Source organism: Lycorma delicatula, chromosome 1 (assembly GCF_047948215.1).
Source record: "Lycorma delicatula isolate Av1 chromosome 1, ASM4794821v1, whole genome shotgun sequence".
Classification (NCBI taxonomy): domain Eukaryota; kingdom Metazoa; phylum Arthropoda; class Insecta; order Hemiptera; family Fulgoridae; genus Lycorma; species Lycorma delicatula.
Window position 1 is genome coordinate 396,030,343 of NC_134455.1, and position 19,519 is coordinate 396,049,861.

The window sequence follows — 19,519 nt, forward strand, 5'->3', positions numbered from 1 at the left end:
TGCTCCATTGTGGAAGAGCATCAGTTGTTTTAAGGTTTTTGTTATAGAAAAATTTTTCGTTTTGGTGAGATTGTAAATAAATCAAATATAGTAGCTGTAGTGTAATAAATTTTTTAATCTATTAAAATTCACCTACAGGGTGATTCAGGAGGATAGGGCAATACTTTGACAGCTCATTCTACAGGCTAAAAATAAGAAAAAAGTTCATATAAACATAGGTCTAAAAACACTTCGTTAGCGAGTTGTACAGGGTGAAAGATTTCGCCCGAGTTTCAGTTCCTCCGGGTAAATTAAGGCTTTCTGAAATTCTGGGAAGTTCAATTAAGGGGCAAATTCGATTGTTTCTTATGGTTTTTGAGCTGGGAAAACGAAAAAAATAGATCCCAGAACACTGTATCTCTCTTAGATTCTGAGATATCCCATGTAAAACTCCAAAAATAGGGTAAAAAACCACATTTTTTACGTTTGATGTACAATAATGTTGTTAAATTGGCGATAAATCATCCTTTTTTTAAACATAAATGTAGAGAATTTAATTATAACAATATTATTGATGTAAATAATGTCAACAGAAAACAAATAAAATTTTAAACATGTCGACTCTTATTAACAACAAAACCGACGAAAACTTAGAAGAAAATGTTACAAAAAATGAAAACAGATGTGTCTACTAGGTACAATAATTTTTGACCTACGGAAAACAAGTTGGCAACACTGATTTTTTCCATCACAGTTTGTTTAAATACTACTCATTGTTGTCAGTTAATTGTGGTAATGTGTTAAAAAACCTTTCGCTGATCGATCGTGTTTGCAGTATTACGTCGAATTCTTATCGTAAAAATTTCAGAAAACTGTTAAGAAGTGTAATTTTGTATTCATTTTACGGCGCATAAAAATTAGTCTGTTAAAAAAAGTGAAATTTTGTTCAGTTTTGTTTTGAAAAAAATGCCGCGTATCTTCACTAATGCCGAATATGCCGACGTGATTTTCATCTATGGATTTTGCGATGGACACGCTGCGGCAGCGGTTACGGAATATCGACATAGTTATCCTGGTCGTGCTGTACCAAATCGTAAATATTTATTAGAATTTTTAATAATCTTTGTGAGAATGACACACTTCCCAGCGCTCATATTTCATCTGAGCGACAAGCAAATCGTGCTGATGAAGGTGAAAACATTCTGCAGATGGTTCAACGTAGTCCGGTAACGAGCACATGATTAATTGCAACACGGCTCAATATGTCACAATGTTGAGTATGGTGGGCATTAAATAATAATGGATTGCATCCTTTTCATATTCAGAAAGTGCAACATCTCCAGCCTGGTGACTATGCCAGCCGGCTGCAGTTTAGTCAACGGGTTAATAGGAATCGACATTTAATTCCATTTATACTATTTTCAGATGAAGCTACTTCCACTCGTAATGGAATAAACACCACACGGAATGCGCATCGGTGGTCTGAAGAAAACCCACATGCTACACCGGAAAAAAATTTCCAGTAACGATTTTCAGTGAATGTTTGGTGTGGTATCATAGATGCCCATTTAATTGGTCCTTTCATATTACAACATCGTGTCACAGGGAGAAATTATCTGGAATTTTTACATAATGAAATTATTATATTGCTTGAAAATATCGCCTTAGCAAAACTAATTGAAATTGTATTTCCAACTTGATGGAGCTCCTACACATTTCACAAATGAAGTAAGGCAATGTCTTGATGAAAAGTTTGCTGGTAAATGAATAGGACGTGGAGGGTCGGTTAATTGGCCACCGAGATCCCCAGATCTCACTCCGTTGGATTATTGTTTTTGGGGATGGTTGAAGAATGAGGTTTACAAGCAAAAAGTAGACAGACGCGACTAACTGATTGCTCGCATTCTCAACGCTGCAGCTATGATCAAGGAACGCAAAGATACCATTACATTGGCAACACAAAATCTAGTACAATGCGTTGAAAAGTGCATTGAACACAATGGTGACATTTTGTAAGCAGCATTTTATCATTATCATAAAAAAACAGTAAGTATGTTTTGTTCCTCCAGTTATTTTCTTCTGTACATAACGAAAACGTTTTTTCAATCTGTTAAAAATTAATCTGTTTTGTTGTTAATAAAAGTCGACATGTTTAAAATTTTATTTGGTTTCTGTTGACATTATTTACATCAATATTGTTATAATTAAATTCTCTACAATTTATGTTTAAAAAATGTACGATTTATTGCCAATTTAACAACGTTATTGTACGTCAAATGTTAAAAAAATGTGTTTTTTGAACCTATTTTTGGCGTTTTACATGGATATCTTAGAAACTAAGAGAGATACAGTTCTGGGGCCTATTTTTTTCGATTTCCCAGCTCAAAAACCATAAGAAACAACTGAATTTGCTCCTTAATTGACCTTCCCAGAATTTCAGAAAACCTTAATTTACCCGGAGGAACTGAAACTCGGGCAAACTTTTTCACCCTGTATAACTCGCTAATGAAGCGTTTTCAGACCTATGTTTATATGAGCTTTTTTCTTATTTTTAGCCTCTAGAATGAGTTGTCAAAGTATTGCCCTATCCTCCTGAATCACCCTGTATAGTATTTAAAAAAATAGTAATTAACTTAATCATAAGTTGAAAAATTACATTATTTGCCACTGACTTGAAAAACTTAGCACATTTTCATTAGATTTGTATGTGTACTTCATATTTATCCTGGAAAATAGTTTGGTTTTCTAGTTATTTATAGCTGTTCTTGTACTGTATACAAACTTGATTTATATAATATATAGTTTCTTTTTTAAACATTCAAACCTACCTACCGTATTCTATGCTTTGAATTTTGTATTTTCGAAACTATTTAATTTGGGAAAATGATTCTGATAATTGGCCATGAGGCATCCCCTTCATCCCCTTTCACTCTCATCTTTCCCAAACGGCACAAATTGTATATTAACTTGTCCCAGTTTTCCACTAAACCATTCACGGTGGAATGCTGCGATTTTATTTCTTATTAAACATTAATATTTGCTGCCGTGTTACCTACCTTAATCCTGTTAAATAAGAAATTTATATTTACTTTTAATCCTGTAGCGTTTTATACTTATTTCTAGGAACTTTATCAGGAATGAAAAATGTGAAAAGTAGGCTAAAAAAATAAGTTTTAATGATTAATAATATGATGACATAGATGTAAATCGTATGTCATCATACTGACATAAGAATGACATCGCTGAAGTTCATCCATGATGAGTTCATAATTACGTTTGAAGTGTTGAGTAGGCTGTCAGTTCGTCAATTTTGTTAACAGATGAAAATTGAACAGTACCAAATAAGGGCTATAATAGGGATGTAAAAAGTTTCCACTAAAATACTTGTTAATACACCTCTAGTGCTAGCGATGATTTAAGGGCGTACATGTAAAAAAAGATCCACTTTGTTAGCAGTCCTTGCTGTTTATTCTGTAATGCTCTCTGACACATTGTCAACATTTCTCAATAAACACCTGTGATTATTATTATTATTATTGTAACCGCTAAATTCCATCAACAGTATTCTTTTATGGCCCCAAAACACAGTAACCGTAATTTTTTTGTCAGAATTTGTTTATTTGAATATTTTTGGCAAGTTGATTGCATCCACTGTTTGGACTGTATCTATCAATGAACCAAACTGTCATCATTCACAATGAAATGTTCACCCTCTTCTTCTGTGTTGTCCACATTAGGTCGCCCTTCCCCTAATTTCCAGCTGTATTCTGTTACTGAACCACCATTCAATTACATTTACATAATTACTGTAAGCTATAAATTGCGAGAGTGGATCTTGGCTGCAGATGTTCCTTATGCTTGTAAAAAGTGAACGACACTATGTACCTCACAACCGGTAGAAGACAGCAGTCGCCTCTATATTTCACCTGTATGCATGATGTTGTTTAAGTTTAGCTGGTGTCTAGTGCACTTTGTTGCTGTGGAAAGTGGTTTGTATGCCCTACCAGAGCATAAATAGCTTTAGCGTTTCTTTGAAATGCAGTAAGAAAGTTCTAGAACAATTACCTCAGTATTTTCCTGTGTGCTGTTGACAACTTATTCATTTTTTCCTGACTTTTGAATGAAGATTAATCTATTGACGTTTGTTCTGCGACTTAGGAATTACACTAAATGTTAATAAAGTTAATATTCTGTAGAACACATGATGGCACCGTAGTGTATAATATTGGCAATTGTCGTCAGTGTTATTGCTGGTTTTTCCTCATTTTCATTTATGTATTTTTTTAGTCGATGTTTTTTCGATAAAAATGTTGTCGGTCTTCATATCTGATGCATTAAAATAATAAAATGCTTTTATGTTAGATTAATTTTTGTATGCATTTCAATGGGATGTACGATGGAGTAAAGGATATCAGTGGAAAAAATATGATTTATTTTAATTTAGGGACTACAGGCTGACATGAGTACAGTCTGTAATGACAATATACGCATAATCACAAGCCTGACCGGGATTCAAACCTGGAACCTTCTGGACGAAAGGCAGAGATTCTACCGTTCTGTCCTGGAGGGTCGGCGGATGGTATAAAAAAGTTGATTTATATTATAGTCTATGTGTTTATTCTGCTTTAATTCCTGTTAAAGTGTTTAGATTGGTTTGTTCCTCGTACAATTTAAGCGATATTAATTTTTTATTTTAAACAATTTATATTACATTTATTATGGGAACATATACGCTTTGTTATTATAGGCAGTAATTATTCATTACATGCTATGTTTATAAAAGAGCCTCCATTGAAAACATAATTAACCGTTTTTAATAAATGTGATTCATAGTATTGCTCAAAACCACAATTTAGGTTAATTTGGAAGTTAATTTATGTTTTTCAAATTAATGCTTTATCAGTTATAAATAATTTTAACCGCAACAGATAATAGCTTTAATTTATTATATTAAAATAATGTGTCATGTTATAACATTTATTGTTATAAATATGTTAATTACAGCCATTTAATGCACCCATTTTTTTTGTGAGTTTTTCAATAAAGGGAATTTAAAATGTATTATCAATTGACAGCAATAAAATTTGTTAATTATCGTATAAAACACTCCATCATGGTAAAATTATTCAATTAAATGTGTGTTTTTCTAAAGTTTAACAAACGCTGCCTAACCTTAACTATTTGCCATAATTTAAAAACCATCTACCAGACTTATAACAGCTTTCTAGCTTCTTTGTAGCCCATGATGTAAGTTTTATTTATTTATTGGCCAAATAAATAATTATGCGTAAAATACTTAACCGTAGAGAACTCTAAAAGCTTATGATGCACACGAGTACAAAAATAGTTAAGTAATTTGTGCAAATTTTTTCTAAGGTGTGATTTTTGGAATAATGGAAAATATGAAAAATAATCCTTAGAAAAAACTGCATATTATAATCCTAAGTTGGCGAGTGACAAAACGAAACAAGCATCATAGTGTTGTCTTGTTGCTAATAGTTGCAATGTAATTTTGTTGTGTCTCATTTAGCACTAATATTTTTTATTGTAGTATTTAATAAATTTTTATTCATCTAAAGAGAACTAGTTTTAAGAGACTTTTAGTGAAGTCAGGAAATTATTTTAGATACTTCTTAAAGTATTTAAAAAATCAGCATTGTACTAAAACTTTATAAAATTTGACTGTTTGTTATTTAAAGCCTTTATTACAGGAAGTAGAAGAATTAAGGCAAGTTAAAGTAGATATCGAGGCACAGTTAAGGAATGCTCACGGAATGAACATGGGGTCTATGCAAAATTTCCCAATCCAGAGGCGTACAGACAGGTAACTTTTCATATTTTATGATTTTCTAATTAGATAAGGTTTTTTTAACAATCGTAGGCTGAAAAAATTATTTTTTTAATATTATAAATATCAATAGACTTTGTTTTACATACATTGATCGACATAAATTCCAACGTTTTATTTCATACCGTTATATATCGGTTTAATTATTTCAGAGGCTACAACTCAGATATGGAAATGGGTGGCGGTCGGGGACATGGTGGTAGTCTTATGCGAAACCGCGGTCGGGGTGGAAGAGGAGGACGACACCAAGATAATAGATTTAATACAGGTACAGAAAGCTACTTTTCATGTGATTACTCTTAATTGCTTCTGATTTAGATTGTAAAATGTTTTTTCTTGTTTAATATTGAAAAATTGCAAGTTTTATGTTATTGTATTATTCAGGAAATTGTACGTGTTATATGTTTTATAATACAATTTTCTATAGTAATAATATCGGAATGGAAAATTTGATTGTTTTTTATTGAAGTAATTTCTTTGTTAACGAGCACATTGTTGAAGATTGTTGTTTGTTCTTAGCAGACTATCGTCTGAAAGAAGAGAAGTTTTGTTACGGTAATGAATGAAGTAGTAAAGGTAATGTTTAAAAGGCTACCGTACTTTTTATGAGAGTTGTAACGGAAGTTTTTTAGTTTTGTAATGTTCATTTTATTTTTACAGGGTCCCGACATCAAACACCAGATACTGCGGACGAAAGAGTACGAGATTTGCCACCTCGTCAACAGCAAGGTTATCAACAGTCTTCTAGGGGTCAGCAAGGTAGTGGGGGATATCAACCCTCAAATCGTAGACCCGGCCCTCCAACCGGCCCTCGTAACCACCATAGAAGAGGGGGAGAGGACAGGCGGCGCATGACTGATGATGAAGACACGTTGTTGGACAGTCATGACAATGTCGATAGAGGTAAATAATAAATATTATTGTTATAAAACTTTTTCGTGATTCATCGTGTGATAACCAAAAACAGATCGGTAAGTAATCTTTTAATTTTCTGCTATGTAATTACTTAAGAATTCATTGTTGCATATTTATATATATATTTTTTTTTTTTTTTTTTTTTTTTTTTTAATCTTTTAAGCTTACTTATTTTGGTGCCTTAATTCGAAGAACGGTATTTTATTTTTTGTTGTATCTGCATAACATATTAACAGAAGTTGTAAAAAATAAACATTCACAAGTAATAAAATGTGGTATAATTTTTCTATACCTCAATTAACTACAATTTAGTAAAATTTTGTAAATTTTTTAATTTAAGATTTGGTGCTTCAAGTCATAAGTAAATTTGTCAACTGCTAATTAATGCTTAATTCTGTGGTATAGTCTTCTGTTCTTTAACTGTAGTTAACTGTTCATAAGTATTTTTCATTTCCAATAACTTACATTGTAAGATTGATTTCTCTCTGAATTAATATATGATTCTTTTCATCACTTTCTGGGACTAATTATTATTATAGAGTTAATACAATCTGCCAGAATTTTTTAAGGTCATGACATAACATTTTGTTTATCGATAGATCATTCTAAAAAATTCATTAATTAGAGTTCTATATTAGTAATTTTCATAATTTAGCTTTAAACAGTGTATTTTATTGTTTATACCGATTAAGTGGAAAGAATGCCCATTGTTATTAGCTGTAAGTCATAGTTTGTAGCATGTTATTTTGTAATAGTTGTATGAGGTATAATTAAGCGCTCATGTGCAATAATCATGCATAAATTGATAACAGGTTAGCTAAGGATGTTGCATCGTGAAGGTTTTGCTTGCACAATAATACAGAAAAAATATGACAAATGAGCTTGCATCTAGTCGTATACCGCTTTCAAACCATGCGCTACCTTTGTTTATATTGTAACACTGCCATCATTTGCCTACCGTTAAGTGTGTGATCACCCTCGTTTTTAAGTAGTACCAATTCTGAAAAATGTGACATGAGTCTGTGTATGACCATTATCTTATTAGGTCATTCACAGGTTTTCCTCCTGCTAGCCAAATGTCGCAGTAAACAAAACAAAATTTTAATTAAATTTAGTGCAATTCATCCGTTGTAATTTTCAAATTCCAGTGAAGATTAATAGATTAGTACCTCATAAAAGGATAGAATTTTTTTTTAAGTGGATCAGGGCTCACTATAGGCTAAATGCGCACAACCTTCTTGTTGAGATCACGTGGCTCCATTTGAATCTGAACACAAGGTAAAACCGCTCCATCAACAACTAACTGAGGCATGGGTTTCTGGCTCAGAATAGCTCTTAGGTTTGAAAGTAGAACCTTCCTGGCTGCCCTGAGCAGTAAGATAAGGCTCACCTCTGTCCCCGTGGATCCAAATCTTAGTCGGCTGATAGTGAAAATTCTCATCTGACATCGATCAAATACAAATCTGTGCTTTTAGATCTACAGCTAAGCCATAAACACTTAAATTAGTTACCTGTAAGGAATTAAGGTCGATTCAAAGTAATAAAACTAAGATTATTTACTTAATGGTAGTTTATTAGTTCAGCATCGGATTAATGAGATTAACTCTTCACACTATACTTTTTTACCAGTATCAATTTAAATTATTTAATGTATTCATCATTTTACATTGCAAACCTGTACTATTAAAATTTAAAAAAACCAGAATGATCTGACCATCAAAGGTGGTTCTGAAATTCTAAAAAAATTTAAATGACTTTCTCTTCCTAAAGCTGCATCGAACTAATTAAATTAAAAATATTAACGATGATACTGTAGTTGTTACTTATTGACCTACTTACTAGCGTTCCAAATAAACTTAGGAAGTCTGCTTGGAACTCATTTAGTTTGTTATACTTATTGACCCTACTTTCCAAACCTCTCAATAAGAAGCCAGTAAAATGCTTTGACAATATTATTTGTAAAAGATGTGCCTCTAATTTTCCACTATATGAACAGAATTCCTCTTGAGGAGTGAAAATGTAATTAATCTTGAGAAAGAATTAGAGCTTCCTGTAAAATAAACATAATGGACAATGGAATTCTCCTGTCAAATATTTAGGGAATCCTGCTGTCTTCTGGAACGTATTTATTGTTTATATTTCACATGGCTACTTTGAGTGAATTTTCTCTGTGAGTCTTACCCTCATAAAATGGCACAGGATAAGCTGTTAGCCCGGTTGCTAAGACCTTATTTAAAATAGATGAAAAATATTCATTCTAAATACTACTTCTTTTCCTTACATATTTTAAATTGAATTCCTTTTACCGATTTCCAAAACCTCTTGAACTTCATTAGCACTTGCTAATCTGTAATCTCTGTCATTCATTTTGTTTAGATAATTTCTTATTCTGTTTATTTAAGGTAATACATCCCTAGAAAAGTTTGAATTATTTATGTGGTGAACATAAAGTGACCCAAACATATTTTCCCTCGTTATTTCACTATTTCAGACTCCATCAAACAGGGAGCTCCTAATTTCCTTTGATCTTTTAATCATTCTTATTCATTCAATTTATTTTTATAATTAGCTGCCATTGAAATATATTTGTATTCTTTGTATACTGTTAAAATTGTTTTATTTTGAAAACGAAAGGATCGCTACAAAATAGTTTTGTTTTGTGGTCTTATAGGTGTACTGAATAATGCATTTTGCTTTTAATTTATTTACTAGGTAAATATTGAAACTGTTACGTTAAATAAAATGAAATTAAATGATTTAAATTAAATTTTAACTGCAGATCACTTTAGATTAATTTCTTTTAGAATGTTGAAAAATACAACATGAATGAATTTTCCCATGATCTGTTTGAACTTGACCCCAAGGGGATCACCACCATGTGTCGGGTTTGACTTTCGTGCCACCCCCTCCGTACCTAGTCCTTAGGGGTTTTTACCGGAAGTCATCTTCAAAGGCTTTGAGACATATCCCAGTCTGGCCGTTGTAAAGATGCCACTGATGTGAATGCCACAAGTGACATTCACGTTGGTGTAATGCGCCTAACTCGGGTTCTACCATCAATGACCATCCGATTGACCTGATCTACATCCTAACAAAGTGAGGGCCACTCCAACATGCAAAACAGGCATTAACTAATAAGAAAACACAAAACAAACAGTAAATAGAAAACTAAACTTAACAAAAAAATAAATAAAACTAAACCAATGATTATGAATAAAACAAACTAACTTGAACAAACCTAAAGAGTTACCTGAACAAACCTAAAACTAAACAAATGAAATGAACCTAAGAAAACACGTAAATTCTAAACATTAATTTTAATCCAAAAATTAAAACTTGTTAAATAAAAATCATAAAACTAACCTAATAATGAAATGAACCAAACTAGAAAAGAAAACGCACAAACTATAAACACTAATCCAAAAACTAAAACTTTATAAAACTCTCACCTAAACAAAACTCAATAAAACACAAATCACAACACTAAACCCAAAAATAAGATAAAATTTAAATCAGTAATAAATAGTAAGACAAACAAACCTAAAGGTAACTAAATTAAAATAATCTTATCGAAAATTCTAAAGAAGATCAACATATAATGAAATACCAAAGTGAACATTAACTTTAAACAAAATAATCAGGAAAGCATATAATAAATCCAAAACAAACCCAACAAAAAGAAGAATAAACCAAACATATCAAAACTCAAAACTTAAAAATAACACCATAAATCATTGTATATGAAATGAAACAAAACAAATGTAATTAAACCAGTCACACAAATCAAGAAATAACATAACTAAAACCAGAAACTAACACAAATAATTAAGAGCTACAAGTACTCCTACCGTTTAATGATACTAAATATCAATCCAGCCACTCAAAAGATCCCACGCATGCTTGTTTTTTTTTTGTCTTCAGTCATTTGACTGGTTTGATGCAACTCCAACATTCTCTATCTAGTGCCAATCATTTCATTTCAGTATACCCCTTACACCCAATCCCTAACAATTTGTTTTACATTCGACTTCCTCTTCTTCATCTATAACACTAGTCACTAATAATTTCCTCTCTGTAACTCTTCAATATATTCTATCCACCTATCGATCTTTTCTGTTGTATTACAAATCTGTGTACCATCTTTAACACATTATTAGATTTTAATTTATGTACCACAACATTTTTCTTAACTTTCCTGCATGTTCCATTTATTTTACCAATGATCGTTTCTCTTTAAACTTCTGAACACTTTTCTTTAATACACTCTTCTTTTATTAATATGTACTTCCTGTTTATAGTATTTCTTAACTGTTGATAGTTCCTTTTACCTTCTTTATCACTAGCATTCTTATGCTTTTTACATATTCATCCATCAGCTGCAATATATACTCTGATATCCAAAGTTTCATAACAGTTCTCTTTGTTCCACCACAGTTCGATTCTATTGATTTTGTAATCAACATTTTAACATTCTCCCATTCTTCTATTTTTTTTATCTTATCGTTTTTACTCAGACCTCTTGCGATGTCCTCCTCAAAAATCTTGTTTACCTCCTCTTCTTCAAATTTATCTATGTTCCACCGATTCATCTTGCACCTTTTCTTCAGGTTTTTAAACTGCAATCTACATTTCATTATTAAATTATGATTGCTGTCAATGTGTGTGCTCCTGGATATGCTTTGCAGTCGACGAATTGATTTCTAAATCTTTGTTTAACCATGATATAATCTATCTGATAGCTTGCAGTATCACTTGGCTTTTTCCACGTGCATATTCTTCTATTATAATTTTTGAACTGGGTGTTGGCAATTATTAAATTATACTTAATGCAGTAAGTCGGTTCCCCATTTCATTCCTTTTTTCCAGCCCATATTCACCCATAATATTTCCTTCCTTGGCTTTTCCAATGTTTACATTCCAATCTCCAATTGTTATTAAATTTTCATCCCCTTTTATGTGTTTAATTGCTTTGTCAATTTTTTCATATACACCCTCCACTCCACCTCATCAGCATCATCATGAGCACTTGTAGGCATATAGACGTTAACAATTTTTGTCAGCTTGGGTTTTGATTTTATCCTTTTCAATGGTTCTATCGCTAAGCTTTTTGAAATACTGTACTCTCTTCCCTATGAAACTTTGCGATTATGAATTCTACTTCTGCCTGCCCATGATTTAAAGCCGAGTAAATCATTCTAAAATCACCTGACCAAAAGTCATTTTCCTCTTCCTACTGGACGTTGCTAATTCCTACTACATTTACATTTAACCTATCCATTTTCCTCTTTAAATTTTCTAACCTACCAACCTTCTTTGGACGTCTAACTCGTAGAATGTTATTTTTTAATTTTCTGGTGACCCCTTCTGTAGTAGTCCCCACCCGGAGATCCAAACCGTGGACTAGTTTACTTCTGGAATATTTTACCAAGGAAGGTGCCTCCATCTTTGTTACATGGAAATGAGGAGCTACATTTTCTTGGAAAAAAACAGTTGTAGTTTTCCATTACATGTACTGTGCAGCTGAAATCAGCTGTGCAGTACGTGTAATGGAAATCTTCTGAGTACTCAGAAGATTGACTGGCACTGATATGATCGTTTGTCTTCCTGACCTATGCCCTTAACAACTGCTGAAAGAGCTGCTGCCCTCCTTTGTATGTGGCACATTTCTCCAAGCTATAGCCGATTACTGGACACATTAACAATTTGCACAGGTTGTAGAACCACTATCCTTTCTAACCTGGTAATCTTTGGCAAAGTGTCCCGCTTTGCCACAGTAAGAACAGAGCTCTTTTTCTTTACAAACCTCGGTCATTTGACACTGAAAACACTAGCTTACAAAACCTGCCTTTCTCTGGAATGTTTTACGCAAGTTATCATTCTCCACTAAGTAATGAACAACATTTCTATCTCTTCCTCCAGCATGATACACCACTTTGAACAAGCTTACAAAATCTTCTGCTGAATAGTCTGTGTTTTGCACCCTTCCTCGCCAGTGTCCTGTGGAACATCTTACACTATAATCCTTGGTTTCAAAGTCTTAGTGGCAATGGTAGTGATACGATATTTAATAGCCTCATTGCCTCGTACACCACTATTGTCCCTTTTTCTCGCTATTGTTTGCTATGATCCTCACATCCTTAGGGTTATTGCGCAGGTTGACTGTTCTCAAACCCTTCTTTTTAGCCTCCAAGTTCTTCATTATCTCATCTTTAAAGGATGAGGTGGTAACACCTTCAGGCTTATCAATTAATATAACTTTAGGTTTTGATACTTGCACCACCTCTGAGGCTAATCTTTTTGACAGCTACGATTCAACCTGCTGTCGCTCACCCATCCCCACCCTAATGCCTCCTATGTAACCTTGAAAACTGTGTACCCTCTTAATCGTTAACAGGCAGGTTCAAGAACCACAGCTACGAGACAAGACATTTGCCACTCTCTTTTTCTCTAATATTTTTGGTTGCTCCCCCTAGATTCTCATCAACCTCAATGCAGAGGCTAATAAACATGTCAATTACACCTCTGTAATCACATAAGTTGAGACCGTATCAGAAGATGTCAATCTCGCCTCCAGTTCTTTTAGAGCCATTGCCTCTGCCTTTCTTGGCCTGTCCATTTGGAGGACCAAGCAGCTCTTCCATCAACTCAGCCTCAGAATTGAAATCAGAACCCTTGGAACCCTGAATGCCGTCGTCTCCTTTCTCCCTAACCTTTTTTTCCTTCTGGTGCATCTCTCGCTCTACTCTTCTATATTGTCTGTCTATTCCGCTTGAACTTTAGATTCACGAGCCTTGAATTTTCTCTGCCTGTTTTGCTTTTCGCCAGAGATAAACTGGTGAGTGTGGTTCCTCTGAATTAGGATCCCTACTCATTTCCAAATAACAAATAAACAACCGCTGGTATAAACAAATCCAAGCAACTTCGAAACACACCTAAATTTAAATAAAATTAATATGCCAATCAAATTATCAAAGATTCCTACCATTGCTGTGCTGTAACCAACATAAACAACACTATTAATGGAACAGCTAAAATAAAATAGAAAACTCCACTGGTGGTATCATTGGTTTATACTAGTATGAAAAAGATAACTATCCCTAACCCACCATTAAATATTAAGTTGTGTACATTTTTTGTTAAACCAGTTGATGTCATAACACTAGGATTTTCCTTTAAGTAATTTCATTTTTTGTATTCCAACTTCTTCACTATTTATGGTTGTAATCATACAAAACAGGTTTTGTTCCCAAATAAAAGTTTATTGCACTGGTCATTGTTCATTGTGTACAGTACTTCATTTTCAGACAATTTTCTTTGGATTGAAATAAAAATACCTGGTCTACATTATTATATTGCATTATATCTTAAATGACAACAGATTCCATTTTAGTCTAGGTTTATTTTCTATTGTTATGCAGGTTAAAAAAAGACTAGTGATATAATTTTCACATTTCTTCACAAATGTTGAGAAATTGTATGACATGTGTCATATAATGCACACATACATGACTTTTTTTGACTTGCATACATGCAAGTCAAAAGAAAAGGATGGACCTAACAAAATACTTCAATAGAAAAAGAATGTTATTTCCATTTAACGTGACATTTGAATTCATTTTCATCTGTATTAAATGAATTATAAAATGAAACGGCAGAAATTGTTAAAATATTTTATTAATTTTAGAAAATTTTACTAATGTTCATTTATATTGTATCGGAGATTTTTTATAAAACTTCAAAAGAATATTGTGTAAGTTAGGGCAAATATTTAATAAATTTTCTGATGTTTTGAGGGGAAAAAATGACTGAAAAGACATTTGATAATGGAAAAGAATAGGTAAAATTCAGTTACATGTATCACATAAATTTCTATAACGTTTCTTCTTTTTATGTATTCTATGTTATATAATTATATTTGTAAAATTAATTAGAACAGAGTTGTGAAGTAATTTTCCTAAAACTATGCTGAAATTTGATTGTTAAATCTGTATTTTCTAGACACAGTTAAAGTTCATTTCTTGTAACCTTTTAAAAGATGTTTGAAAATTTTATATATTCTGACCTAAATCTTACTAAGGATATAACAGTCTCTTCTAAAAACTTTGAGGATCTTACTGATTGCTTTATTTTCTTTCTTAATTAACTAACTAGATGGTACTTTATACCATCTGCAGGATTTTCTATTTTTACTAAAAAATGAGGTTTTTTTTCATCCAGGGAATGTTTGCAAGATTAAATTAGGTCACTTTTTTCATATTTTTGTTAGAATATGAGCATTTATGCTATTAATAAATAATTAAAATGTAAAACCCACATAGCAACAAATCTTTTTATGCGTTCCAGTGCTTTCGAAAACGCAATCCCACCTTCAGGAACTTTAATTTTTTATATTATTCTTAAAAAACTAAAATTTCATTGTCATATGTAAAGAGAATGTCTCCACCGTTAACAGTGGAGACATTGTTAATGATAGGACATTAAGTCGACACGATTTTAATCCCATGACAACCACTGTTATATATTTTATAGTCTTTACATAACAATATTACATATGACAATAAAATTGTAGTTTTTAAGAATAATACAAGGGTAAATTGAATATAAGTGGGATTTTATTTTTTTTTAAATTGAAAAATAAAAGGCAAATATAATTCATTTTTCTACATAGTTTGCTGCTTTAGAAATATATTTTTCCCAGCGAGAAGGGAGGTTTTTTATCGCAGCATCGTAAAATGAAGCTGGTTGTATCAAGAGCCAATTGTGCACGAATCCCTCCATGCCCTTGTCATCTTCAAATCGTCCTCCTAGAGGTTTTTTAAGTGTCCCAAACAAATGAAAATCACAGGGGGATAGGTCCAGGCAGGCTGTAGGGAGGATGATCAAGTTGAGTCGAGTTCATTTCTTCTAGTTTTGAGACCGTTGCGGAAGAGGATGACCTGTCGAATCGGTTGGTCTCGTCTTTTGTGGCAATATGCAGCTCGCAGTAGTAAACAGCGTTGATTGTGCATCACTCATGCAAAAAATCAATGCTGGTTCGAGGACGGTGATTGTGCTCCTGATTTTCCATTCGTTCTTGTCCTTCCTTGAACTCTTTATACCAGGTAAATACACGAGTTCTTGACAATGTTTGGTCGCCGAACTGTGCAGTCAATCTCTGGAAAATTTCTGTCGCTTGAACTACTTCAAGAACAAGAAATTTTATAATTACGCATTGTACAGTGGAGGGAGCACCTGTTCCGACATCATGAATGTTACTGGCGACTTGATTGGGAGTGCGGAATGACCGGCTCTCCCCATTTCTTATGACCCCTACCCAAGCGTACTAGAAGCACTAGCCCAGTCCTACCAACCGTAGATGCCCGGAACAAAAATCCCGTTTATATTTTATTTACCCTCATAAAAAATTTTAAGTTCCTGAAGATTGAATTTGTTTCTGAAAGCACTTAACGCATAAAAAGGTTTGTTTGTAAGTGGGTTTTATATTTTAATTATTTATCGTATAATCATACCAACAGGACGTGTTTGATAAAATTAATTTATAACATTTCTTGCAAAATTAAAAAGAAATTAATTTTCTAATATTTCTTTTTATTAGTAATTGGTTTTTGAAACTGTTCACTTTTTACAACAGACTATACAATGAGGCCTTATTTTAGTTTCTGCTCAACATAATGCCAGATTGTATTCTATAAAACTTTTACATATAAATTCATTTACTGTATTTTTTATTGTTGCTTGTTGGTACACCTTGTTTAATTCACTTAATTGCTGAGGCAATCAAACAGATCTCAAAGAATTAAAAAAAATTGAAATAAAACCTATAATTGTTAAGGTTATTGTAATCATTTTATAGTTTTCTGTTTTCTATGGTTGTTATATTTGTGATGCAAGTTTTAGTTACATTCATTAATTTAGTAGCCAAGATATATGTTAATTAAATCATCGTAATTTAAGATCACAAGTTTTTTGTTGTCTGGTTATAAAGAAGTGGAAATTATTATTTTTTAAGAATAGAGAATTTTTTTTTTTTTTGCAACGATTACACATTTCGTAAATGTAAGGATAACTATTATTAAAAGCACGATATACTTTTCTCAGCTGCAATTTCTTGTAAATAAACTAGGATTATTAATTTTAGCTAATGCATTCAGTCATCTATTGTCAAATTTTATAAGATTTTTTAAGCTCAGATTGTAAGGTCTTGTTTTTATCTGCTGATATGTTATCCTTAATACAACCTATGGATTTATTGTAAATAACTGTACAACACGTTCAGTTTAAAATTGTGCAGTTCTTGTTTCTTGAGGTTTGAAAAAACATTGAAAATTTTATTCTGTGAATAGTGTAGAGAAATCTTTACTACAATCAAAACAATAACCTGTGATCAGCCAGTTTTGTTATAACAGAATCCAGTTATAGAGAATAGTAAACACAAATGAAGATATTACTGATGTCAGCAGAAAAAGAGAAGCTTACGTAGATGACACAGAAAGTGTCAAAGTAGTTAATATTTCAGAACGCGTCGATCCTGGCTGCAAATTAAACACAAATGAAAAAATTGCCGATGTCAGCCGAAAAAAAGCCGATGCCCCACTGCCAACAGATTTTATGTTAGCCCAGTTTTGCGATGATGTGCCCTACTCTTTCTCTTGATGTGCGTAGCTGGTTGGTATTGCGTTGTGTGATCTAACAGTCATTTTGAATTAATTCATCCACTTCTTGTTAGTCATAAAATTTGACGACCACTATGACGTTCATCCTCAATATTCTTTACCAGCTTCTGATGCACAAAATTGTATCGCCTACCTATTCATATTCAACAGTTTTATCGCCATAAATAACATTTAGATAAATATGAATTTCACTAGCGTTCAGTTTTTGAAATTAAAAATTTAGATGCTCCACTGTGTTATACACGTGTCATCTTGTTTATAATGACACAGCAAGCATATGGAAATTCCATAACGTTGGCAAATCACAGAAAATTAAGAGGGCATGAATCAATGACTTTTGTTAGTCAAAGATGGCAGAACTTGTAAATTTGTGACATTTTGTTCTTCCATTAACATTCCAGTATGCATTATATTTCTGCTATCCCTCATGTAACATAAATTTGATCATTATTAAAAAGAAAGATGCCGATGCTGAGAAACGAAAGATATTCCACCAGAAATTTAATTAGCAAAGCGGCATGTTGACAGATAAAAAAGAGGAAATATATTACATACAAAAGTCCAAATAAAATAATCAGGAAAATTTACCAAAGTTTATTGTGATAATAAAAATTGATTTTAATTTTTTTAAAAGATCAGGTGGATTTGATAAATTCGATATTAGATTAAATAATTAACATGTAATAATTTTATCGCTTATTTGTTCTGAAAAAATTGCATCGGTTCATTCAGAAAGACATTTACAAAACTATTAACATGTTGTAATAGAAATAGAAATGGCGAGTTCTCAGACATAGCAAAACGTATGATTAATGAAGAACTTAAATCTAGAGATAATAAATTAAATATATAATCGTGAAAATGAAGTACCATGAAACTGCTTGTAAATAAAAATATTTTTTGATAAATTAATAGAAATTAGAAAAATATGTATGACGTAGGGGGTGGAGATGTAAAAAATCACTTGAACTCTTCATGACAGCAAGGATTTTAGTAATGATCAACTAAGAAAAATACCACAATTTTAACCTAATTATCAATTGATGAGTTTAGTTATAAAAACAGTGAAAGCATTACAGCTAACATACATATGTTTGATCATACTCACCTTTTCTGACTGCATTTAGGTTGTTAAAAAAATTTAAAAATTTCTCTCTAAAAAGCATTTTTATATTATATATACTGTGTTTAAAAACAGTTTCAACAACTCAAGGATAAAGAAAAAAGTTTTTGTCAACATATGTCCAGAAATGCTCCCATTTTTTATTTTGAACATAACAGTTTATTTCTCAGAAATGTTAAACCTTTAAAAATAATGAACATGATCTCAATCCATTTAAAAATGACGGCCATGTAAAATTTTTAAATGTTAATGTCTTTGTCTAAATAAACCATTGGTTTATTTAAGTGTTATAGTATTACAAAAAATGTTAAGTGTTTTATGACAAGAAAATGACCCCTTATTTATTTAAGTTTCTTCATAAATATCAAAGTTATGGCAAAAGTTCTTGAAGCGAGCTGCTGTAGATTAAAAAACCAGTTTTCATTCCCTCCCAAACAAAATTAAACTTCATGCTTTTTTTTTCTATTTCTGTTTATCCTCTGGAATCACCGTAAGGTATTACTTCAGAGGATGAATGTAAATGAAGTGTAGTCTTGTACAGTCTCAGGTCGACCATTCCTGAGTGTGTAATTGATTGAAACCCAACCACCAAAGAACACCGGTTTCCGCGATCTAGTATTCAAATCCGCATAAAAGTAGGATCTGCCTTTACTAGGATTCAAAACAGGCTTTTGTGAAACTTTACTAAGGAACGACTTCACACCATCTCAAGTGGAATAATTAAATTTTATTAATTTTGTTGTGAATTAAATAATTACAATTTCTAATATTGAACAACAATAGAAAATTGTTTTTGAATAATATTGAAAATATTAAAGAAATTATAAAAATATTATTATAATAAACTATAATAATTTATTAATATGAATCCTTAAAACTGTTTTTATAAACACCCTTTTTGTGCATATATACATCCAAAATAATAATACAACTAGAATAATTAAACATCTCCATACGTCTTGTCAAAAATGAAAATGTATA

At 32.0% G+C, this 19,519-nt stretch overlaps 1 protein-coding gene across 6 annotated transcripts in view; it reads left to right on the top strand.

Annotated features, from left to right (window-relative positions):
- The window catches only part of Fmr1 (synaptic functional regulator FMR1), a 95,086-nt gene that overhangs the window by 63,944 nt on the left and 11,623 nt on the right, over positions 1-19,519 (top strand). For all 6 annotated transcript variants that reach the window (XM_075353883.1, XM_075353884.1, XM_075353880.1 and 3 more), the window contains exons 9-11: positions 5,691-5,803; positions 5,980-6,095; positions 6,488-6,730. In XM_075353883.1, coding sequence (XP_075209998.1) covers positions 5,691-5,803; positions 5,980-6,095; positions 6,488-6,730 — 472 coding nt within the window. The remainder of the gene's footprint in view (positions 1-5,690; positions 5,804-5,979; positions 6,096-6,487; positions 6,731-19,519) is intronic.